At 41.4% G+C, this 24,476-nt stretch overlaps 2 protein-coding genes across 7 annotated transcripts; both read left to right on the top strand.

Annotated features, from left to right (window-relative positions):
• The first annotated feature begins 1,490 nt into the window (after window positions 1-1,490).
• Window positions 1,491-7,509, top strand: LOC133915720 (phosphomethylpyrimidine synthase, chloroplastic). 3 transcript variants are annotated; one of them, XR_009909377.1, is made up of 7 exons: window positions 1,491-1,649; window positions 2,364-2,668; window positions 2,759-2,886; window positions 3,362-4,188; window positions 4,906-5,581; window positions 5,971-6,057; window positions 6,257-7,509. XR_009909377.1 is itself a non-coding variant. In XM_062358995.1 (6 exons), exons 2-5 carry the CDS (start codon window positions 2,367-2,369, stop codon window positions 5,578-5,580), a joined length of 1,932 nt encoding a protein of 643 aa, XP_062214979.1. In that variant the 5' UTR covers window positions 1,491-1,649; window positions 2,364-2,366; the 3' UTR covers window position 5,581; window positions 5,971-6,190. The 3 variants fall into 3 exon arrangements, 1 of the variants encoding a protein (XP_062214979.1); XR_009909376.1 differs by having other exon boundaries at window positions 6,229-7,509; XM_062358995.1 differs by lacking the exon at window positions 6,257-7,509 and having other exon boundaries at window positions 5,971-6,190.
• Window positions 7,510-16,596: 9,087 nt separating this feature from the next.
• On the top strand, window positions 16,597-23,263 carry LOC133915718 (uncharacterized). Of its 4 annotated transcripts, none has more exons than XM_062358993.1 (13): window positions 16,597-16,868; window positions 16,957-17,037; window positions 17,518-17,685; window positions 18,004-18,132; window positions 18,677-18,816; window positions 19,419-19,529; window positions 19,664-19,789; window positions 20,365-20,517; window positions 21,176-21,274; window positions 21,458-21,559; window positions 22,469-22,639; window positions 22,723-22,802; window positions 22,998-23,263. In XM_062358993.1, the coding sequence occupies exons 1-13, from the start codon at window positions 16,679-16,681 to the stop codon at window positions 23,059-23,061; spliced, it is 1,614 nt and encodes a 537-aa protein (XP_062214977.1). In that variant the 5' UTR covers window positions 16,597-16,678; the 3' UTR covers window positions 23,062-23,263. The 4 variants fall into 4 exon arrangements, 3 of the variants coding, with proteins under 3 accessions (XP_062214977.1, XP_062214978.1, XP_062214976.1); XM_062358994.1 differs by having other exon boundaries at window positions 16,598-16,868; window positions 18,004-18,135; window positions 22,939-23,009; XM_062358992.1 differs by having other exon boundaries at window positions 16,599-16,868; window positions 18,004-18,135.
• Window positions 23,264-24,476: the final 1,213 nt, after the last annotated feature.

The raw sequence follows: 24,476 nt of genomic DNA, 5'->3' as shown, positions 1-24,476 counted from the left end.
CTGCTTCTTGCATTTTAGACTGGGTTGGACTTGCGCAGCACAAACCAGACCCGTGTACGGGAAGCAAAGAAGATTTACGTCGGCCTAATTACTGACAGGCCCATTTTCCATTTTACAGCCCATAGTAAGGTCCAATCTCATAAATAATTTATTGTGGGGCAAGGACCCTCTGCGGTTTCTTTTAGAAGAACATGTGCCATGCCCTCGCCTCAACTCTTAACCGTTAAGAAGATCCTCCATGCTAAAACCTAGAAGATAAAAAGGACTAGAAATTCCTATGTTGATAATTATAATTAAAAGAGGCTGATGCTAATAATCAGTGTCTGTTTTTGAATATTTTAGTCGACGCTCTTGGATCGTCGGATTCGAATCCAACGATAGATCTTCTTTCTTCAACCTCCATCTTTGACGTTCAGCTCCTTGCGCCACCCGCCCGCATCCGTCTCTGGTGGCGCTCCCACCATCGGACCTACCGACGTCGCCTTCTTCCATACTAACCTGGCGTCCTTGCCTCCCTCGCCCCAGCACTGACCCATCAGCCGTCCTCCGTCGCCTGCGGCCAGCATCGTACTCCGTCGCTTCACCGTCCCGCCCCCACCCTGCCTCCTCCAATGGGCTGACCTGCTTCCCAAGTATCCCTCTAAACCTGGGAAGCACACCGATGACCTTGAAAATCCTTTCCCTTCCCTGAACCCTAAACCCATCCAGCCACGACGTATGCGATGATCGTCGTTGCCTGATCGCCACTCCTAAATTCTGAAAATTAGGAAGCGTGCTAAAAAAGCAACTACGAGGTTCTATATTAATTAGATAACGTATAACCTCTTTTGAAGAAATACAACCCATAAAGTATGATATAGACTCATCACTCATGTTATGACCCACCTCTACACGCCCAATCTTATTGTTCATGCTAGGGGAGAAGAAGAAAAGTGAGGTAAGGCGAACAGACTCCTCTCGAACTCTCGAAATCCTTTGTCCATAACTCTTTGATAAACATGTGTTGCCCTCAAGTAGCATCCGTCTTCTAATATATCAAAGCCTAGGGTACTAGAAGAGAATATGTGTTGCTTTTCGGTAACATCCGCCTTCTACATGTCAAGGTCGCGAGAAATTCTGTTGGCGGGTGATTGCTTATCGGCAAAATCTTGACAATTCGGATAAGTCATTTCTAGCGTCACTGAGAAAATCATATGCTCCATTTAGAATGTATGTTGTCTGTCTCAAATCCTACTGAATTACTTATTTTGTCTAAAAGATTCTATAATTTTAAATAAAAACTTTAATTTCACACAGGCTTACATGATTTTATCGATAGCGAAAGCACATAAGTGAGACAAATTTCCAATATCCGGCCTTTCCTCATATTCGTTTTTAACCCGTTGTCCTCGGCGACAACCTACAAGGCTACAAATCAGGCATCTTTGCACTGCAAGCTCGGATAGAGAATTAGAAATTAATATCTTCCGGCCCGAAATATCTGCGTCGCAGTCCTTTCCCTTCTTTCCAGCGAGGTGTGGCCACCCGTCCCCTATCCCCTCGCGCACGCGCGGCCCCTACAAAAAGCCCCGCGATCCCACGCTTCCCTATCGCACGTCGCTCCTCTCCCGCCAATCCCCGCCTCTAGTCGGACCCGCCGTTCCTCCGAGGTGAGAGGCCTTGGTCTCGCGCGCATTCCTTTCAGTAATCAGTTAGGTTCAATTCTGTGCTGGGGCGAGCTTTTGATCGGTTAGAGATGTCTGGTTAAGCTCGTTTGAATGGAAGTTCGTCTCGAGTTATGGTAGGATAGATACTGCTGCACTATATACCTCTCGGTTCGTTTGAAGTCGAGTTATTCCAGGCCTCTCTGTGTAATTTTACGATCGCGGAGATAGGGTGTGGATTAGCGAATAGGCGCGGAGATGAATAGTCGCTCAAAATGAACAAGTTTCAGATGCCTCTTGAATGTATCCCAGGTGAAAGCAGATTAGAACCAGTCTTCATGGATAAACTGTGAATGTTAGTGGCATCAGATAAGCGTGTGGTAAATTAGTTTATATGGCCCCAAACCTGCAAACTAGAGGATTCAGTTCAGTCGCTATGTTCTTTTGTTGTCAGTTGTCACCTCACAATGCGCTCGGTTAGCCTTTTTTCCGATCCTGAGGTAGCTTAGAATGCTAAAATCTTTACTCATTCAGAATGGATTTTCACAATTTGTAGTTAGTAGTTACCGTAGCTGCCAACTAGAGCTCAATGCATACTAACCTTCAAGGGGCTTATATGGACATAACACTGTGCTTTTCTGCATTTTCAGACAGAAATTGTGTATTTTTCCAGTCTATAGTAATGTGTTGTCTGCAGTCACTAATTCGTACCTTGAACAGAAAATGGCTGCACTGCAACCCTCATTTCCATCGACGATGACTATGAAGAGTAGCTGCAACGGTCTGAAGTTCCCAAAAACTGCACTTTTACCTGGTTTTGGTGGCATTTCACGTCCTCAAGATGCGCAGGACAGGAATGGTAGCCTTGCTTCTTTAATCCCCAAGGTTGCTTCAGTGACTGACCAATCAATAGCAGAGCCAGCAAAACCCAGGCAAAAGAAGCATACAGTCGACCCTACAGCTCCAGAATTTCTGCCACTCCCATCATTTGAAGAATGCTTTCCAAGGAGTACCAAAGAATCCAGGCATGATTTCCTTTCTCGTTTCGCCTGATGACTATTCTTGGACAAGCTAACATTCTAATAGCTTACGTTTGTTGTGATTATGCTCTTCAGTGAAATCGTTCACGAGGAATCCGGTCATGTCCTCAAGGTTCCATTCCGGAGAATCCATTTGACTGGAGATCAGAAGCATTTTGATACATACGACACCAGTGGTCCTCAAAACATAAGCCCAAGGATTGGTAACTCACTGGCCTTGTGCTTCCTTTTTGTGTCTTGAATTGCTGACATTTTGTTTACTTATGTTCATATATATCTTTAGATTGTTAGGCTCTGTTTTTTATTATTTTCTAAAAGTTCATTTTGAATTAATTTATTTAGTTTTCAGAAAAAAGGCAGGAATGTAAAATGATTACATATCCAGCAATTTATGATTCATGAAGTTCTTTATAAAGTTAAGTGTGATAGCATTGAACTACAAGTAGGCACTGATGAAACCATAATAACTTAAATTTACGTGCTGACATCACCTAGTTGCTGGCTATTTTCTCTGCCTTTGTCTATGCACAGTTTTGATTTTTGACCCCATATTTAATATATTTTTATAACAGAAGGTCTCTGTCCTGCTGTATTCTCTCAGAAGAAGTTCCATTGCTCCCCAGCATACAATTAAACACATTATGCAGTTTATAATAACCATTCAAAAACTTTTTGCAGGACTCCCAAAGATAAGGAAGGAATGGATTGACAGGAGGGAAAAGATAGGTAGTCCTCGTTACACACAAATGTATTATGCTAAGCATGGAATCATAACAGAGGAGATGTTGTACTGTGCCAAGCGTGAGAACCTCAGTCCTGAATTTGTTCGGTCAGAAGTGGCCCGTGGACGAGCCATAATTCCTTCCAACAAGAAGCACCTGGAATTGGAACCCATGATTGTTGGAAGAAACTTCCTCGTAAAGGTGAATGCAAATATTGGGAACTCAGCTGTTGTGAGCTCCATCGAGGAGGAAGTTCACAAGCTCCAGTGGGCAACAATGTGGGGAGCTGATACTGTCATGGACCTTTCAACAGGGAACCATATCCATGAGACCCGAGAGTGGATTATCCGTAACTCTTCAGTTCCTATTGGGACTGTTCCTATTTACCAAGCACTTGAGAAAGTAAATGGTATTGCTGAAAATCTGAGCTGGGAAATCTTTAGGGATACCTTGATTGAACAAGCTGAGCAGGGTGTTGATTACTTCACAATCCATGCTGGTGTCCTGCTTCGTTACATTCCTCTTACAGCAAAGAGAATGACTGGCATAGTTTCACGTGGTGGCTCAATACATGCAAAATGGTGCTTAACTTATCACAAGGAGAACTTTGCTTATGAGCACTGGGATGAAATTCTTGATATATGCAATCAGTATGATGTGGCACTATCTATTGGTGATGGTTTGAGACCTGGTTCTATTTATGATGCAAATGATAGTGCTCAGTTTGCAGAGCTGCTGACTCAAGGTGAACTAACACGTCGAGCATGGGAGAAAGATGTGCAGGTGAGAACAAATGGGTAAATCAAAATATAGAGTTTTTGCCTTTTGCTTTCATCACAGAGACCACATATGCAAATCATGTAGTGATTATACTCAAATATAAACATGGTTCAACTAGATGACAGCACCTATATAGATCTGGTCAGAAAAATAAGGATCATTACTCAAAACTCATTGGATTTGAAAATGCGAGTTTGACTAAATGAAAAATAGTGAACCAAGCTATTATTTTGCACTATAACTAAATAAGATTGCTGGATCTACAAATTGAATATTAAACATAAAAGATACCGCTCCTAATAGGTTGTAGCTGTTTAGCATCTAATCGGTGCTCTACCCATGACTAATGCGCCTCTTATTTTGGTAGCAGTGTATTTATAGCTGTATTCATTGACAGCACGATGCAGTTTACCTCAGTGAATAAGCTTGTCTAGGAATTTTTCTGTTGAAATCTACTTCTTTGTTTGCCTACTATTACACTCTTCATGAATTCTTCTGGATCTATAAGATGATAAAAAAATTCTTGATTTGTAGCTGTTCACTAAAAGATGAACCGTTTTTGTTGCCTGTAACTTTTTTTCCCAAAAACTTATTTGTCTGACAACTAAATGGTTAAAGCATGGAACAGTATTGTGCTCTGAATGATGTGTTGTTTCTATTCGATATGTATCCAATAGTTTGGACTTGTCACCAGTTTTTCTGATATCTCTCAACTTCTAGGTAATGAATGAAGGTCCAGGGCACATCCCAATGCATAAAATTCCTGAAAACATGGAGAAACAGCTGGAGTGGTGTAATGAAGCGCCTTTCTATACATTGGGTCCACTGACAACTGACATCGCACCTGGTTATGATCACATCACCTCAGCCATTGGTGCTGCCAACATTGGAGCTCTTGGCACCGCACTTCTTTGTTATGTAACACCAAAGGAGCACCTTGGGTTGCCTAACCGTGATGATGTTAAAACAGGCGTGATATCCTACAAAATTGCTGCTCATGCTGCTGATTTGGCAAAGGGTCATCCCTATGCACAAGCTTGGGACGATGCACTCAGCAAGGCAAGGTTTGAGTTTAGATGGCTGGACCAGTTTGCTTTATCTCTGGATCCAGTAACTGCTATGGCTTTCCATGATGAAACATTACCATCTGAGGGTGCCAAAGTAGCACATTTCTGCTCAATGTGTGGGCCCAAGTTTTGTTCGATGAAAATCACAGAGGATATTAGAAAGTATGCTGATGAACATGGTTACGGAACAGTGGAGGAAGCTGTGAGAGAAGGAATGAATGCTATGAGTGCTGAATTTTCGGCTGCAAGGAAAACAATTAGTGGGGAACAACATGGTGAAGCAGGAGGGGAGATCTACGTACCAGAAAACTATGCAGCTCACAAATAAGGTCAGTCTGTTTTGTATCATGTAAAATTCTGTATGGTTATGTCATCTAGTGTAGTTACTTTCTTGTACAAGAAGTGTAAATTTCCCCCAAAACTAAGCAAGCTCTTATCTAGGTTTCAAAATCCAGTGTTGGTATGTAGCATGATTAATGTGTTTGAACAATCCATTCATTCATCTGGGAACCTACCCACTATATGCAGGACTCAGTGCTTCTACCTCAAAAAGTATTTGTATTATGTGCCTTTTAGAAATAGCATTTTCTATTCTCTGTTGGAATCAACTTTGATTTTTTACTTTTAGGGACTTATCTAACTTTTAGTTTCTTAGGCTTACATTCTGTATAGTTGTGAATACAGAAGCAGCTTTTCTCAGACTTAAAAATTTGTGTAGATCACCTTGGAGCCATCCATTCCAAGTGATGCAGATTTGCTGGCTAGCGCATTCTTCAGCAGCAATTCCACCATCTTATGTGAGGTGGTAAGCAGTATACAAAACTTAAATAAAGCTGGTGTTTCTTAGCTTCAGTTTGTGAATGTCGTTTCGGACTGTAATAAAAGAAAACTTTGTACTGTGTTCCATTGCATTATATTTCTTCTTTGAGTCTTCTTCACATCACTATGGGATTGTTAGTAATGAAAGTTGCACCAGGGGTGCCTGTGTTCTCAACGATCTGAAGGCACCTTGGCCTGGATTGTTGTGAGATGGGCTGAGAAAGTCCCTTTGAACCTGAACAGGATAATGCCTGCGAAGGGAGTGTGCAATTCTATTTTCATGTTTTCCAGGAACATGTCAACCTTTTGGTGGAAATTGAGCTACCAACTGTCCGTGAATGTGCAGAGCTCAGCAACTAGGTCTGCCTGTTCCCTACATCTGAGGTAACATGGTAGCATTCCATGATCTTCTTACATGATTTCACCAACCAGCTGTGTGCTAGCATTTTTCCAAGAGAAGAGGAATTTTTATAGGTACAGTTTCACCATGACACTTGACAAATTTAGTCATTCCTATGGCTCATTTAGTTAAATCAATATGTTCATGAAATTTCGCAAAGCATTTGCTAATCCTATTATATATAATCTATGTCTATCGACATATATTTACAGTAGAAAGTATATAACAAGATATCTAAAACTGCTACAGATTAGGTCTTTTCGCTGCATCCTGCTCGTCAATTGAGGGTTAGTACCAACCAGATTCCATTTGACCTGATCATGCCATCATGTGGAAGTAATCTATTAAGAAATAACTAGGAGAGTTGTTACTTTCAACTAGTTTTGGTCCTTCCCATTGGGATGGTCAGATATTGTCGTTCAAAATACCATAAAACTCTAGCTTTGCAAAAAAATTTTGTAAAATTCTACTATGTGGACAGTTTTGAAGTTCAGCATTATGCGTAGTTGTTTACATAGTATATTTTCTGAAAGCAGAGGCTGGATCTACAAACGCCAGTAAATTCAAAAATAGAAATAGATTGCAGGTTATTGCATTGGTGGATAATAATAGCAGTTTTACCTTCTGCGAATGCATGTTTCTAATGTATTGCTGTTCGCTCCACTTTTCGGGTATAAACTATACCATTGCCATATTCCAATAATCCAATTGCCATGACTGACGCAAGATGTCAAGGGAAAATAATGTCAGTGAAGGGAAACAGTTTTGAAAGTTGCTGTGGCTGGAGTTTTACGCTTTCTGTGGTACCAATGAACATACTCATTTACAGCTTGGAAAAAAATGTCGGTGCTCCTATGGTGTGGTCTCAAATTCCTAGAGATGAGCTAGGCACACCCGATAAGGGTTTCCGGCTTCCCTAGCAAATTCAGATGTTAACTATTTATAAACTTCCTTTCTAATTTATTTCGATCTCTGTCTGGCTTTCTCCTTGATTATAAATTTCGATGTGGAATAAAGCCATCCTGCTTCACTGATCTATCTGCTTGGGTACTGTTTTGTTATCAGTAATATTTTTTCCTTTATTAAAACTCCAGATGCGAAAATAGAAGGAAAGATAACAATAACAAATTTGAGAACCCTCACTCTTGCCCGCCTCTTTTGCACACGTTAACCAACCGTTAAGAAATAAAATCCAGTTGGGGGCTGATTCCTGTGCATTCTTCTGTCTGGTTTGCATCATAAGCACATCCTTGGTCATATGTTTGCTTCATAAGCACATTACAACTCATTGCTGATGTGTAGAAAGCTTCTCCTATGGTCAATGCTGCGTTGGGAGTTTACAACGCTCAACGCGCCCCAGGCTCAGATAGGTAGATGATCCTTTGTTTTTCAGCAGAAAGAGGCTCAGATAGGCTCTAGCGCTTTCTACTGCTTTCTACTAGACTCCTGCCGCTGACTACAGAAGGAACCCTAGGAGAGCGTCACGTTCTCCTTTTGTCTGCCTATGCTTTCAGGATGCAGATCTCCAAATTGTAGAACGCTCAAAGCTACTCGTTATACTAACCGTACCAATTTTTCAGTTTAATTTAACCCCTTTTGCCATTTCTAAGACCCGTTTTATTCAAGGGATCCACTTGTGGATTCATTTGTGGTCGGGTGGGTGATCGAGGAATATGGGTACCATTCCACCGAGAAGAGTTTAAATCCTGATACCTATGATTATATATATGTAAATATTTTTAGTGGTGTATTTATAGGCGTGTAATACGTAGCGTACACTCACTGTGTATGTTTGTAACTGCAAATGAAAAGGACCTGCTTGATTCGTCTCCAATCGCCCTACCAAATTTGGTGCTACTTCTTCTGGGTTTGACTACCAATTGGCAAAACAAATATGTGGCGAGTGACGCAAGAGGTATGGTCTTGCCAAATTTTGTCACCCATCAAGTGCCAACTTGGCCAGGTTTGGTCTTCTTTGGCACAACTTGTACTTCAGCTTCTCCATAGGAAAAAAACTTAAAAATTGTGTCAAACGACAGGATTTTACAGTAGCTTAAACAAAATATGAAAATGAACTAAAAAGTCGAAGCTGTTTTGCACCAGCTTATCCAATAAGCAGATTCTAAAAATAAACTAAAAAGTAGAAGTTGCTTTTCAGTTTTCACTAGCTTTTCTAATAAGCGGATTCTGCACAAAGAGAAGTTGTGCCAAACAAACAATCTTCCTCCAGCCTCCTATGCTTGAGTTACATCCTCGCTAGTCGCTACCTCATTTGCATCGCTCAAGACCATACTGAACCTCGTCTAACACTGGGAGAGGAGTAGCCTCGTTCCGGATCCAATTTCTCTGACTTCATTTATGATCCAACGGCACAGGCATGGGCTCGACTTCGGCAATGTCTTATCTTCGTACGTTGGTGGCGCTGACTAGAAAACTAAAATGACGAGGAGACAAGGAGGAACCACGGAGATGGATTTGCGTGTAAGAGATGAGAAAAGGGCATGTTTGGATGGCTATATGTCTATATTGTACGTACGGAGTCTGGCTCCTGCCGGTCTGGCTTGTGAGAAATGTGGATTTTATTTGTATTCGTAGAGCCAGGCTATACAGTGTTTTTTATCGGCGGGAACTATCTCGTGCGAGAGTGCGTAGCCAACCAAACACCCGTCAAACGACACCAGCTGCACGCGCAGAGTCAGTTGGGCAACCAAACACCTGTATGTGGCTGTTTGAGCTGCACGCGCAGAGTCAGGACGACGGGAGCTGAGCAACCAAACATGCCCAAAGTTATTGGGATAAGATTGAAACTTTGTTTAAAGTGGTAAGGTACAAGGAGGTGTTGAACCGGTGAGGGCTCAAGGTCCGTACACGCTCAAATTAGTCTAGGCTCTGGGTTAGAGAGTCCGGTGTAAATAATAATAATAATAATAAAAAGATTGAAACTTTGTTTACAGTGATTGTTTTTTGTTATATATTTCCTATGTAGGTTGAAGGGGATTATGCACGTTGGTTGAGTGGCTGATTCAGAGTTTTAGACGAAGTGAGCAGTAACACAACTTTATATTGTCAGCGGTAATACGAGTTGTCATATATACAGGTTTTGGTTGAGATAGAGACGAGTTTGTTGAGAAATATTGTTGTTTGTTGGGTCGTTTATATCAAGTTTGGCTAGATGTAGGGGTGGAGCTAGGAATGAACGATAGCGGGAGCTGATTAGAGACAAATTTGAATCGGCTCTATAAGCTATTAAATTGATCTTTGTAAAAAAAATACTTTTTTCTTAATATTTTTTATTTTTTATTTTTAAAAAACAAAATATAGGTCTTACGATAAATCCATATTCCATGATCAGCTTAAATCATTTTTTTCCTTATTTATACATAAATTTACTCACAGTAATAAATATACTATCTTTCTTATAATAGATGATGATATATATCCATTTAACGTCTCGATATTACTTTTCTAGTTGGGTATTGGCCTACCATAAAAGTTGCTAAAATTTATATAATTGAAAATAACTAGAGCTCATGTCAATAGAGAATAGAGCAATGTAACATAAATCATGAACATTAAGGATAAATATTTAAAATTGAGAAAGTTTGACAAGAAAAAAAGATTTCGTTACATGTATTCACAATAACCATGTGTAGTAAATTATACTTTGGCATCTAATACTTAAAATGTTTTCCCAAAAATACATAATACTCGAAACACAGATAAAATAAGTTTGTATACCAATTAGTTATTTAAATTATTTAGTTTTTATATGTTACTAATTATACACTATGGACAGAAGCGGGGGATCTACATTAGAATAGGGGCATAGTCCCTAGCCGTCACCCTGTAGAGATCGGTAACATTCTAAGAGATGGTGAATTATAATATTTAAAACTATTTCGGCTTAAAAATAATATAAGATAAACCTATATCAATTTCTATCTAAATGTGTTCTAAGTTTATCTAGTATGTCTACACTATCGATCAAAGTGATTGTAATCTATCTAAGAAGGTAAATTACAAGTAAGTAAATGCAGAAACGTAAATAAGGTAGAGAGAGCAAACTCAGCATAAGGATTTTTTTCTGTGGTATCGATAGCATGAATACCACTAGAGATGGCAATGGGCCCCGGAACCCGGCGGGTAATTACTCCATTAGGGGGCCGAGTATGGACCACTTCTCATACCCGTGGGTCTATTAATGGGGAAAATCGTCACCCATCGGGTGGAGCGGGTATGGGTCCGTTCTCCTACTATCCCTACCCGTACTCGTGTACCCAATCGGGTTAATTGGGCCTAGGTGGGCTTCCGCCGCCCCTCCCAGTGGCTTCCGCCGTTGTTGCCTCCTCCTCCGTCACCCCTCCCTGCCACCACCGCCGCCTCACCCTCTGTCGCCCCTCCCGATCGTTGAGTGTGAGTTTCCGGGTGTGGGTAACCCGTCGGGTACCCGTTACCCGCACGAGTATGGGTATGGGTAAATATCGTACCCGTGTGCGGGTATGGGTATTGCAGCGGGCGTAATTTTTCACACAGGTACGGGTACGGGGTGGTACAACCCGACGGGTCTAGACCCATTGCCATCCCTAAATGCCACCCCTAGTCCACGTTGGAGCTCTACAAAGGATATACTCTCGGTCGGCACCCGGTCATGGCCTTTGAGCCACCGAGTCACAAAGACAAGGTCTCCACCCGGATGAGCCACCAAACCACCAAGGTAAGGTCTCACAACTAGCCTTTCTTCTGGTTTCTCACCATCGTGATCACTTCGGAGATTGAACCACAAAGACAAGTGTCTCCGCGTCCCCGTACAATCGCATTGCCGCCGCTCCACACTAAGTCAGAGGGTCAACAAGCTTGCCGGTGAGTCACCAAAACTCCAAGGTGCCAGCGTACCAAGAGGTACATTATTGGATCACTTCTTGATCCACTCTCTAGGGAGCAATCACCTAGCAACTCACTATCTAGGCCTATAAGCACTAATCACTCACTAATCTTATTCTTAATTGCCTTGGATGATCACTTTAAGTACTTTGATAGTTTGGATGTCTTCTAAGGTGTATATGAACTTCTCTGAACTCTAGCACGCTCAAATGACTGAGTGGAGGGGTATTTATAGCCTCAAACTTGCGCACTAGCCGTTAACCTAATGACTCTAAAAAGCTGTTAACACCAGATGATTCAGTGAGAACAGTAGTACTAACACCGTATCATCCGGTGAGTACACTCTCACAAACTAGCCATTGAAACATCACTCAAGCTTCTGTGAACACCGGATTATCCTATGACGACTCATTGAATACTGGACAAATGTATCGGATTATCCTATATGTATATGTTCATTTTAGAGCTCTCTGGAAATAATAGTCCGATATGTTTATTTCGTGAACACTGGATCATCCGATAAGGCAAAAGACACCGTTTCAAACTTTTTTTAACCAGTTTCCGTGTAAATATGCTATATATCTTTGCTTTCCTTACATCAATTCAATTAATTAGATCAGAGGAAGACTGAGGGCATGCTTAGTTAGCTTGCTCAACCTTGCCTAGTCTTGCTTTTGGGCAAGGCATGGGCCGAGCAAAGCTAGGCAAAGAAATAACTAGCTGTTTAGTTGTTTTTCCAACTGGAAAAGCTTGTCGAATGCTAGTGCACTGGATACATGCATGTCCCGATTAAAAAAATATGGCAGCATGAAGCGGACCCATTTCAGCTAAATATGGGCATGCTCCCGATCCTCAGCGTGTATCTTTTTTCCTTCCTTCTCGTTTTCCGTCGCACCACGCGCTCGTGTTGCCAGCTTGCCAGGCAAAGCAAGTTTCTGAGTTACTACCAAACATATATCCTCGTCTTGGTAATGTGAGGGTAGGCTGGGCAAAGGATCCAAGCAGACCCTGACTGCCTGCTAACAGCAATCAAGATGGTCGATGTGATTATGCTGCAGAAAACTCGTTTTGTGTTGATGTTATCCAAACAATGTAATCTATAAACTCGGAACAAACTAACAACTAACCCATTTCTCCAAAAATCCTAATAAAACTTATTTTATGAAAACTCATTTGCAATCCTTGTGATCCAAACAACCACCTAGTATTTTGTTAGAGGACCATAGAAGAGAGTAACAAACTACACCACCAACAGGCAACAGCCCCATAGTTTATACAAGGCCTTTATACAGTCGTAGTGAGCCACTTGTTAGTCTGCTATACAAAAATTATCAATAAAACTCCGCACCAAGTAGAATGTGCATTCTTTGATGAAAGAAGTTCATAGTAAACCTACATAATTGGGCTATTAGAATATCTTTTTCCCAACATATGAGAACCGAACTATTTCAAACGAAACTCTTGCAGAATTCCTTTTGTTCCAAATATACAGGGCAGTAAGAGCTTGGATGTTTTAATTTGGCACAAAAGGGCCTAATTGAGGCCAGAGCAGTGCAACCATCACCTCTCTGTCTCACTCTCTCGGTACTACGGGACTGTTTGGTTTTTATCCCCAAGTAACAAACGAAAATTTGGCCCTATCCAAAATCAAGGCATAGCCAAAATTTAGCTAAGAAGATGATGTTTGGATGGCAACCATGTCAAAATCCATAACATGAAAAAAAAAATTGGTCATGTGCATGACAGTGGCCCCCATATGTAAATAAAAATGTCAACACCGAAATATAGTCGACATAGGTCTTCATTTGTTCATTTAGGGCGTGTTTGGATTTCAATTATATTTACCACATCTAACCTTAGCTAAGTGTAGCTTACCATAAAAAATATGGTTAACAAATTCTTAGCCATAAGTATGATAAAGTTAGTTAAAAACAAAGTGTAGCTTGTCAAAATTGTGACAGTCAACCAAACACTTACTTAAAAATCTATGATATGACTAAGTTTAGACATGCCAAGATTAGCCTTAAACCAAACATACCCTTAATTGCAAGGATTATGGTGATGCAAGCTGATTACATTTCTCACTTACGGTTTAGAAGATATTATTGTTTAAAGATAGATTACCAAACATTAAATGCATCTGACTTATTCTATTAACCGACTCCTAAGACTTTAAGCAAAGTCAGAGGATAAACAGTACCATGACTTTGTTCCTCTATGAGCAATTCAGATTTAATGCTACAGTACACCACCCTATTGCCAACGTCAGAGGATTTAAGTTCCTTATTCTATGCCATTGTGCCACGCACACGTTGCATGGAGATTGGCTGCCTATTTAGCTCGAGTGAGCGAATTGTCCGCCAGAAAGTGGCTACGATTTTGTGAAGAGTTGGCTTCACTACTACAAAAATAGGCTATAAGTAACGTCCTATCAGTGCCAGTTGTGCAAAAATCGTGACTGAAGATGTATCAATACGGTTCTTAATCTCTTGAGCGCGAAAAATGAGTAAGCCGCTAAGAACTGATATTGAAAATAACTATCAGTGCTAGTTCGTGGCTGAAACCGGCACTGAAGTATCAGTGCCGGTTCCAGCCATGATCCGACACTGATGTATCCTTTTCAGTGCCGGTTTGAGCCACCAACCGACACTGATGTGTTCGGACACAAATTTGATCTCCAATACAATTTTGGCTCACGTCAGTTCAGTCCTCGCGTCCAAAGCCTTATCTCTTTCCTCACGAGTCACGTCCATAGAGCGCCAGAGCTTTATCTCTTCCTCATCGAATCGATCCCCTCCCCCCCCCCTCTCTTTCTCTCTCTCAGTCGGTCGGTCGAGGCGGCGGGGGCTGATCGAGCGCCGTGGCGGCGGCGGATTGCATCGCCTCCTCCTGCCATGGGCTCAGCATGTTGTTGACCGACGACCGAGGCCTGAGCACGTGGCAGCGCAACGGGGCGCGCGGGGAGCTGGAGCGAAGGAGCAGTCCGGAGAAGCGGGCAACGGAGGAGTAGACGTAGAGGAGCAACCTACCGTTCGCGTACTTAGTGGCTACCATCTTCGACTCTGCCCTCTCTCTCCCTCTCTACCTTATCTCTTCCTCTCTCTCTCCCTCACTCACTCGTGGATCTGTCCGTGCTTATAGGATCCATAGAGAAGGCAACCGGATTTGCACCGTGCTACTCCTCGAGGCTGCATCGTGCTCGTCCACCCCGGTGAGCTCGTCCACGGCGCTAATTTGGCCACCGGTGGAGTAGGCTCGCCGCCGGCAACACCACCTCCCCCGCCGCCGGTGGATCTGACGTTGTGACACGCTCACTGCGGTAGGCCTTGCTGATGTGGTCCTCCTTCGTCACCGCACCGGAAGCGCATCGATCATGGCCTCGCTGATGTGGTCCTGGCCAGAATAGCTGATGTGGTCCCGGCCAGAATATTAGATGTTATCGAGTACTTCTGTACTTTAGCTTATGGTTTGCATAAGATGTTTAATCTGTACTTGTTCTTTGCATCGAGTGCCTGTTCCCTCCTCTCCGCCTACATCGAGTGCTGGTTCTTTGCGTTGTTGCATTGAATTTGATTGTGAGATGTGTTGTATAGATGAGACAAGCTAATTCTTGCGTTGTTGTATTGAATTTGATTGTGAGATGTGTTTGTATGGATGTGATGTGTTCGATTTGAGTATGCGGCAATGACGGCGGTGGGAGTATCGCGGCGATCGAAGTGGCAACTGAGGCTTGTTTATGTTTTTGGCTCCCGGAACCTTTTTAGTGCTGATTGGAGCCTCCAACTGGCCGTAAAAAGAATCTTTAGTACCGAGTAATCAGTGTCAATTCTAAAACCGGCACTAATGAGATTTTGAAACCGGCACTATAAGATATTTTGGTGTAGTGCTTGAACGTGCCCAGTATGATCTTTTTGCTTGTTTCAGGGTGCCATATCATATATATATACATGAATGGAGTGAGATAACTGTACACGGAGAAGCCACCATGCCTTTCTGTATCTTTACTGATGAACCTGTTTGAGTTGATTTGTAACATCGAGAAGTAACCGTATCAAATTCTTAACTGACGAACCAGTATGCTTGTTTGTAGTGAGAATGTTGTTTGTTTGAAGGTGCCATGTCATATATAGATGAATGGGGTGAGATAACTGTAAACGGAGAAGCTATCATGCCCTTCTGTATCATATTTTTCTAGGGCTAGCCAAAATTTAGCATTTAATTAAGTGGCAGCCAAATTTCTTAAACGTGATCTAATTTTGGCTTAACGATATAAGGTCAATAACCAAACAACCGCTTCTATTTTAGATAGAAGAAATGGCTATCTATTTGCTTGTTTGAAGGGAGGAGAAGAGGCAGGCCAACCTTCATCATCATTGGGAGCTTGTTATTGTTCTTCATTCCATGGTTGTTCATGGTGCACGTGATCTATGCATGTGATACGGGCATACATAGGGCGTATCACATGCACAACGTCGCTCACTGAGGCCAGCCTCTACTTGCTCTCCATCGTGATGCTCTACTTCCTCTACGCGATCTCTCAATCGCCTCAGCCACATTCCCAAGAAACGTGGAGCCTGTTTTGAAGTCATCCCTAGCTAATCTGTTTTGCTGAACGTAATAATATTTGAGAAATTTTAAGTGCATGGTGAACTGTGGTTAAATTTTTTTCCCTAAAACCCCTTTTGAAATTCCGAAACCACCCGAAACCATTAGTGATCGCTATTGCACTATTTCTAATCTCGACAGTTAAAAACTAGTTGTGTGGGTCTATCGTACTTTACATACAATCTGTTTTGAAGTCACCCCAGCTAACCGGTGGGATTGATATATTTTGCTGAATGAAATAATATCTAAATTTTTTTAAATGTACTATACATCGCGGCTCAAAATTTTATCTAAAACCCCTCTTGAAATCCTGAAAGCATCAGAACCCCGACGGTTAAAACTAGTAGTGTGCATCTATTATGTCGTTCTTTGCACATGATTTGTTTTGAAGTCACCCTGCCGTGTGGGTCTACTATGTCGTACGTATCAATTCGGCCCATAAAATCCCGAATTCTCCGCCACCATGCAAGCGACGCCTGGGGGCCGCGTAGCGAAAATGCAAAATACCTCCCACACGACTGCTCCGTGCTCCATCCCAGCCGTCCACTGAGGCACGTGTCAACCGATCTCGCCTTCCCGCCCTTCCCACCCCTTCTCTCCCACGTCCCCGCACCCCTCTCTCTCTCCCCTCCATAAAGGCAGGCGTATCCTAGGCTTCCCCTCGAAGCAACCGCAACGCTCCAAACCATCCCATCCGCCGTTTCTAGAGTCTTCGCTCGCTATGCCGAGTGGGCGGCGTCGCGGCGGATCGGGCGGGGGCGGCGGCCGACGGGGATCGCTCGTGGGGCGCGGAGGCGGAGGTGGACGCGGGGGAGGGAGCGGAACGGGACTAGGGGACTATAGCCAGCAGCGGCAGGCTGCGGAGGCCATGCGCGACATCGCCTCCCGCCTCGGGTTCGAGTGCACCATCAGTACGCGCGATGCGGCTGCTCCTATCCGATTGCCTTTTGTTCTGTTCTTCATGGTATCGTATCTAATGGCTGCCGGTGCTGTTCGTAGACTATGGTCCGGAAATCCAGTGGTCGCCGCAGATGAAGTTCCTCATGGCGTGCGATGATGGCAACCTCCGCCGCGTCAAGGGTGAGATCTCCCGCTCTCTCTCTCTATTTATCTCCGCTCCAGTCTTGAAATGGGGTTGCACTTTTTGGAGGGTTTTGGTTTGGGGTTTCCTGTTAAGATATTGGCCTCGGTTTGGATTTATTTCGTATATTGGCGTATACGTGTGAACAGTGCGGACGCGGAGCTCTCACGTCTGTATTTGGTTTTGATTTATTTCGTACCTGTTGGGATGAGAATATGAAATGTGTTTCCTGGTTCGTAATTGTTGGTTTAGTATATGATTCTACTTTTTGTGATGATCCCTTTCTTTAGGGACTTCAAACTTGTTGATTCAGTTTACTTTGGTAGTAATCTGTTGCAGTTTTGGGTTGAGGAGCTGATTTTCACAATTCATCTGGTTATTTGATCTTGTGTTATGCGATGATCTCTTGTGAGACCTTTGATAAGACTTTATAGAAGTTTGCGTTTACTGAGGTTCTTTTGGAAATTTGCTATTTGAAGCCCTGGTGGATATCATGGATGAGGATGACAGGGAGTCGCTTGCCTCTGTGAGGATGGAGGGCTTAGGGGCACTGCATTCGGCAGCAATGAATGGTAAATTGGATATTTGCATTTACTTGGTGGAGAAGCTGAAGTTTGATGTCAATTCACCTGCTAGTGATGATTCGGGTATGTGTCTTTTCTTGTGCTGGGATAGATGCTTTCGTGTTTTTAGTTTTTACTAGTTCAGATTTGGGGGTTATGCAATGTAAGCTTCCAAGTGTTTTAAATCATAATTGGAGTTTGAATTGCTGACACATGTTATCAAGAGATGTTTCTCTGGTTCCCCCTATCTATGTTGTTACCATCTCAAATTTCTACGCGAAGCAATTAAAATGTTTAATCACTTTGATTTTCTTATGTATCTACATTAGTTGTGATGGTCATGCAGAGATGTTAATGATCTTACCAATTTAGTAAATCACTTGTTTGTAATGCTCTTGGCAGGTGTGACACCTTTGCCTTTTGCGGTCTCGGATGGACAAGTGGCTGCTGTCAGGTATCTTCTTGACAAAGGTGCAGATCCAAATAAGCAAGATCATGAAGGCTATGCTCCTCTGCACGAAGCCGCAAAAGAAGGTCTCCTTTTCTGCAGATGCCTAGATTTCTAGCTGTATTTTGCATGTTTACTAGTTTATCACTGGATAAAAACTAATTAGGTATAGTATTTCTCTTTTCCTGTTGAAGTGCTGTTCAATCTGGCTTTGGAGATGATCGCTACTTTTTGTTTATGACATTAGATGGTGCTCACATGAATTCAGGGTGTGATAGTACACCAGTGATTGTTGCCTTGCCGTCCTTGTAAATCTCCTTAAAACATATCCCTTGTTAAAAAAATTGTGTATCTCTTTGTGTCCATATCACAAAACTGCATATTTGCCTTTTTATGTGAGGCTTAAAATCCGCATTGGTACCAAAGGGGCTTGCACTGACACAAATGCTATACTCCAATCCATGACTTAACAGAAAAACGTTATTCATGATTCATGTATGCACCTTACTTGAGTCTATTCTATATTTTCAACTAAGTCAAGAATACCTTGTTGCATGAAACAATAATGTACTCAAAATGCTTATTCTTCGTCGTAATCCTGTTCCATACCTTTTCATTTATTTGTAGGATTTGATGAAATTGCACAACTGTTGCTATCTAAAGGAGCTAGCGTTGATGTATCATCTTCTGAAGGGACACCACTACATGCTGCTGCTGCCTATGGAAAGTCTAGCATCATGCAGATTTTGCTGGAGCATCATGCAGATGTAATAATAAATTTAATGTTTTCCTTACTTGAGCTTTCTGTGACACTTACTATAGAAGGCAAGGCCTGATTGGTGAGAGCAAAAGCATCCCCCCACATCCTTATATGTTACTCTTCTGAGCAAAGCTGACGGGAGCAACTTAAATGCTTTGGTACAAACGCCCTTCATTTTGATGTTTGTAGGCTGATCCCAACTTGCATCCCAAACAGGGTTCAAATGTTATACACTACATATTTATAAATGACCTCGTTTACTAATTGCTACATTAAACTTATATTGCTTTCTAGATGGTTTGTAATCGTGTTGCATATGATTCCACTACATAACGTTCCAGTCCAGTTGACTTTTGCTGAATGTGTCATTTTCAATATATCCTGAGGAAAATGGCTATAGGACAATAGATCTCATGCAGCAATTGGTGAATGAACTGTTGTAATTTTTGGCTTAGGAATATATTAAAGATATATTTATAATTTTCTTTAATTTCAAGTAAATTTCAACATGACTAGCTCCTGATATGTATGTGTGTGCATAATTTACTATCATAAGAAATATGATGATTTTACATTGGGAGTGACTTTCTTTTCTAAAAAAATATGCAGCCGAACAAGGTCTCAGCAAAGTTGTGTACACCCCTGGCTGAAACTCTTCTTTCCACTCCTGAAAGACTGAATGAATCGACTTGCTTGAAGTGCATGAAGATCCTTGTCAAGGTTTCACCTTGTCTTATATGTTGACTAATCGAGGGAATCCCATGTGGAAAGAATTTTCTTTGGTGTCTTCCTGTATTTATATGGACTGTAATGTCCACAAACATGCTTTTATATTATATCATCTGTATACACAGGCTGGTGCTGATTTGAATTCTAGAAATCCGGAAACTCCATTGGTGATAGCGACTATCAAAGGCTTAAAAGAATGTGTTGGGTATTTGTTAAAGGCTGGTGCAGATGCCAATATTCCAGCTAATGATGTGAGTTCTTAACTCTTGCTAATTCCTGTTTTACTTGGCTGATGTAATCATTGACACTTATTAGACTAACTTATCATGATGATGCTACCGATTTAGTTTATCAAGGTGATAATGGTATCATCAACATTATTCTAGTCAAATTTGTATTGTTCTGATTCATAATATGAATCTTTTTTTACATAGATTAGCATCTTATTTTGTTCCCTTTTTATGGTGGAGGATTTGCATGATAAGTTAATCATTTGTGTGAAAATCTTGTCTACTTCCTCTGATCCCAAATATAAATCCATTTAGGATTGTCCTAAGTCAAACCTTTATAGTTTTGACCATCAATTTCTAAAAAAAGCATATAGATTGACAACATAAGATTAATGTTACTAGATTCATCATAAAAAATAGTTTCCTAATATATAATTCCTTATTTTTAAAATAATATATTTTTATAGGTATTGCTAGTCAAAGTGTCATATTGGAGACCGTGTCTTTGTCCTAATAGACTTGTATTTGGGATCAGAGGAAGTGGGCAATAATACGTTTCTGCTGTTATTATATTTTGTTAGTTTGTTATATGACAGGTTGGTAGCAGACCCATTGAAATTGCTGCAGAGTCTGGAAGAGGAAAGCTTGTGGAAATCCTATTTCCTTTCACTTCACCTATTCATGCTGTGTCAAACTGGAGTATCGATGGAATAATTGCTTATGCAAAATCAAGTAACTCAAAGGACAAGGTAGTAACTAAATCTAAGGTTCTCAATCATTTTAATATCTGTGTGATTGCCCTTTTGTATGGCTTAAACTTCTGTGCGTATGTTTCATGCTCTGAGCCCAATGTTCTCAACAACAACCTTTCTCTCATGTATGCACTTCATTTCTCCATTGGCATCCTATATGCCAGGTAGCAACACAGAATACATGCTTGTGGCATTGTTAATCAGGCTAACTAGAGAACCATGTCCGTGTAAATGTAGTTCCTACAAATTTGTTGCTATATTATGTAAATGATTGTTCTACGAATTTGTTGTTAAGAGCCAGGCAATTTCAGAGAGAAAAACATATGGCGAAGAAAATTTTCTGTCCAGGAATTAAGAACTGAGTAACTATTGTTTTTTGGGGAGGGGTGCGGCAGTGAAATGAGGCCAAAAAATGGAATGGCTGGTTGCCTTTCATCCTTTCCTCTTTGAATTTTTTAGCTAAAACTGTTCAAATGAAGTGCCGGATCTTGGGTATGGTAATATTTTTGTGAAATGTGCTTTTCACTCATGAGTATGCTTCTATGCTGAGTCTGAATGTTGCGCAACTCATAATTCTTAGATCCTAGTCTTAAAGTAAGGAGGTTACATCAAACTCTTTTTGTATGTGATAATTGTTATATTTTTTAATCTGTAGGTTAATCAAAGTGATAAAGATAGCAAGGTTCAGCTGAAATTACATTCTGAAAAAACAGTCAAGAAGCAGGATGCTGGTGCATCTAAGCCAGATTCTGAGGTATGTTTTGGCACATATGTTCATTCCTATTGGAAAGCTGTTTTTGCTGCGTACTGCTAATCAGTCATCGATCATTGTCAGGTGCATTAGTTTCAGGAACAAAACAATTGTTCTACCATTTTACATCTCGGTGGTATCTAAATTTTATTTGATCTTCACTGATTTTTTTTTTGGCTGATTTAGGTTAAGGCAAGTGACAAAGATAGAAAGGCTCAGCTAAAATTACAAGGTGGAAAATCAGTTGAGGGGAAGGACTACTCTGGTGCACTAAAATTCTATAGTGAGGTATACCATTGTATGTCATGTATTCCTATTGCAAACCTCTGCTAGTTTTTTTTTACAAGAAAAACTCTGCTAGTTCCATAGCACAGATGCATCCTAGTGCCCATTAGCTGAGAACAGAACATCAGCAGCTGAATTTACAAGATAAACCTACCTGCTGCTCCCTAGTTTCTTGGGTAACTTTGCCACGGTGCTTAGAACATGCTACCTATTTGGAACTGATTTGGATTTGAATCCTTATGTTTCAGTTTTAATTTGAACAAAATTCTGAAAATTGCCAAATCAATAACCCTCGTCTATCAGTTCACTGGACTGATATTATGTCTGATTTTCTACAGATATATTTTGAGCGTTGATGCTTTGTGATACAAATGTTGATGTTCGCAGATTGGAGTTTTGATGTGTCTACTTTCAGAACTTCTGTACCCTATATTTTTACCTATGCTACCACATTTTCCTAGATAATGGAAACAATTCCAGCCTCTGCACCGGGTGGTGCACACAACAAAGTTCATTATTACAGATCCGCCACATTACAATTGCAAGCGTCTCGAAGAAAATGAATAACACACTACATGATAAATGAAATTTATCCCCTACATAGTCTGTTACTGAATCGCCACCCATTCTTGCGAAGACTTCCATAGCAACCACCTCCTGTCTTTGACACACCTTGTTTACCTCATCCCTCTCTCTTTCTGAAGTAGCCTCCAGCGTCTAAACTAGTATGTTCATCCGAAGATTACCTGAATAATGGAAGTGTTTGTTTTGTCATTCTGGTACCTATACTGCCACATGGGATGGATAGTGCTATGTTTTGCTCACAACTATAACGAGCTATTATCTATACTAAGCAATTCTGTTGGTTTGTCTGATTCTGGAAACCCATTGGTTGTGTTTTGTTTGATGCAGGCAATCAATCTCGATCCTACAGATGCTGTTCTGTATTCCAATAAGAGCTTTTGCCATCTAAAAATGGGAGAAGCGCGGCATGCTTTGCATGATGCTATTGCTTGCATAAGACTGCGGCCTGAGTGGACAAAAGGTTACTATCGTAAAGGAGCTGCCCTCATGTCTCTCAAGGTCAGATAAAATTGCAATTTTCTATTGTTGTGTTTTATACATCCACGTCTTGTGGATAATCTGCTTCGTGCTGTTATCCCTAGGAGTATAAACAAGCATGTGACGCCTTCATGGCTGGAGTTAAACTGGATCCTACAAATGAGGACATGCAGCAAGCGTTCTGGTATCCTGTCTATTGCCTTCCATTTCATCGACACTATCCCAAAAGTGTTAATGCAACCTTGTGTTTGCATGATATATCACTATTCTTTCTCGCAAAATTGATTGTAATTTGTACAAAAATGGGAACTTTGAAGCAGATTGACCGGCACATCTTTATGGTTGCCTGAACGTTTCTATTTCTGGTCACATTTTCCAGGGAGGCGGCTGAGGCAATGAAGCAGAAACATTCGGCTGAAAATAGTGTCAACTCGTTTGACTAGGGCTTGAGCGAATTCTGCTGGGTTAATTTTGTATATATTTAGCGTTGTGGACTCTAGATAGTTGCATGATACGGTCCGCAGCAGTGGTACGACCGTAGGGGGCAAGTTCTCGAGCCCTTAAACTGTAACTTGGGTGGCGCATATCATGAAACGCTACTGGATCTTATTTTTAATCTGTTCTCTTTTGCATTAGTACGTGGAATCGTGAGAATTTTGCTACTTTATGTGATTATTCTTGTCCAAACTTCGTTTCTGTTGTAGAACAACTAAATCACCGTAGAGAGTTGGGAAAGAAAATGCGATTTTTCTTTCATTGATTAATTGATGCTTTATACATTTTGAATGGACACCTTGACCGCTGGGGAGACATCTGTTCCCCAACGGATAGGCATAACTGCCGATAGTGGGTGATGATCATTCTGATTTGTAACACTCAAAAATAATATGTTATATATGTTTGTATTGATAGGCTTATTAAAAAACTTACATGAGAAATTATATTAGAAAAACTTATCTAAACTATAAAAACACGAGTTGAAACAATCGTAATCATATCTCAAAATATACCTATGAAACAATTAACACATTAAGATCTGTATATCTAATAACCAAGATTTATTTAATGGTGTTTTATTTAATATGATGATTAAAAATAAGTTATTATTAACTATTGGAAACCAATGTTTACCCTCAACAGGTGTCCACAGAATTACTAAACTCTCGTATCTAAATCCAATTTCCAAAGTTACATGGATCAACCACTCCCTCTCATCTGATTTTGAATTAATTTATTTGCTCACTATATTAGCTATAATTTCAATCTAAATATGAGATATCAATTTACTAACTAAAAAGATTCGTACCAATAATTTTCTTCTAAAAAGGCTCATACCAAATCATCCTCTCATACCAAATCACTTCTACTTTTTTTTTACATAGCTCATACCAAATCAGCTATTCTCACCTTTTGTATCAAATCGCCTCCTCTCCGTCCATCGCTTCTCTTCCCTCCCACTTCCTGCTCGCCACTGCATCCTCTCGTGCCAATAAAAGAAAGCCTTGGCCCCCTAAACGCGGCTCCCCTATCTGCTCGCTCAAACCGTTCCGTTCGGTCAGGCGCGGCGCAGCCGCAGCATCACGCGAGCGAGATCCCAGTCCGCGCGGCCACATCAGGGCGAGGTCAAGCTCAAGCCGTCGAGCGAACCCACCCCGGCCACCCACACGAGTGCGACTACTCTTCTCTTCTCCGCCACGGCAGTGCAGAGAAAAGGAAACCCGTCCTCCGACACGGGTCGGCACCGGTCGCAGTCGGTCGGCCAGTTCATGGCGTGGGCTCGAAGCCTCCTTCCTCCTTCCTCCTCCTCACCCCGGCCCCGGGCGCTGCCTTCGAGTTCTCCTGCGCTTTTGTGCTTAGG

Source organism: Phragmites australis, chromosome 4 (genome assembly GCF_958298935.1).
Source record: "Phragmites australis chromosome 4, lpPhrAust1.1, whole genome shotgun sequence".
In the NCBI taxonomy this organism is placed as follows: Eukaryota; Viridiplantae; Streptophyta; class Magnoliopsida; order Poales; family Poaceae; genus Phragmites; species Phragmites australis.
The sequence above is the reverse complement of the archived record's forward strand: the minus strand, read 5'-3'. Positions and strand labels throughout refer to the sequence as shown.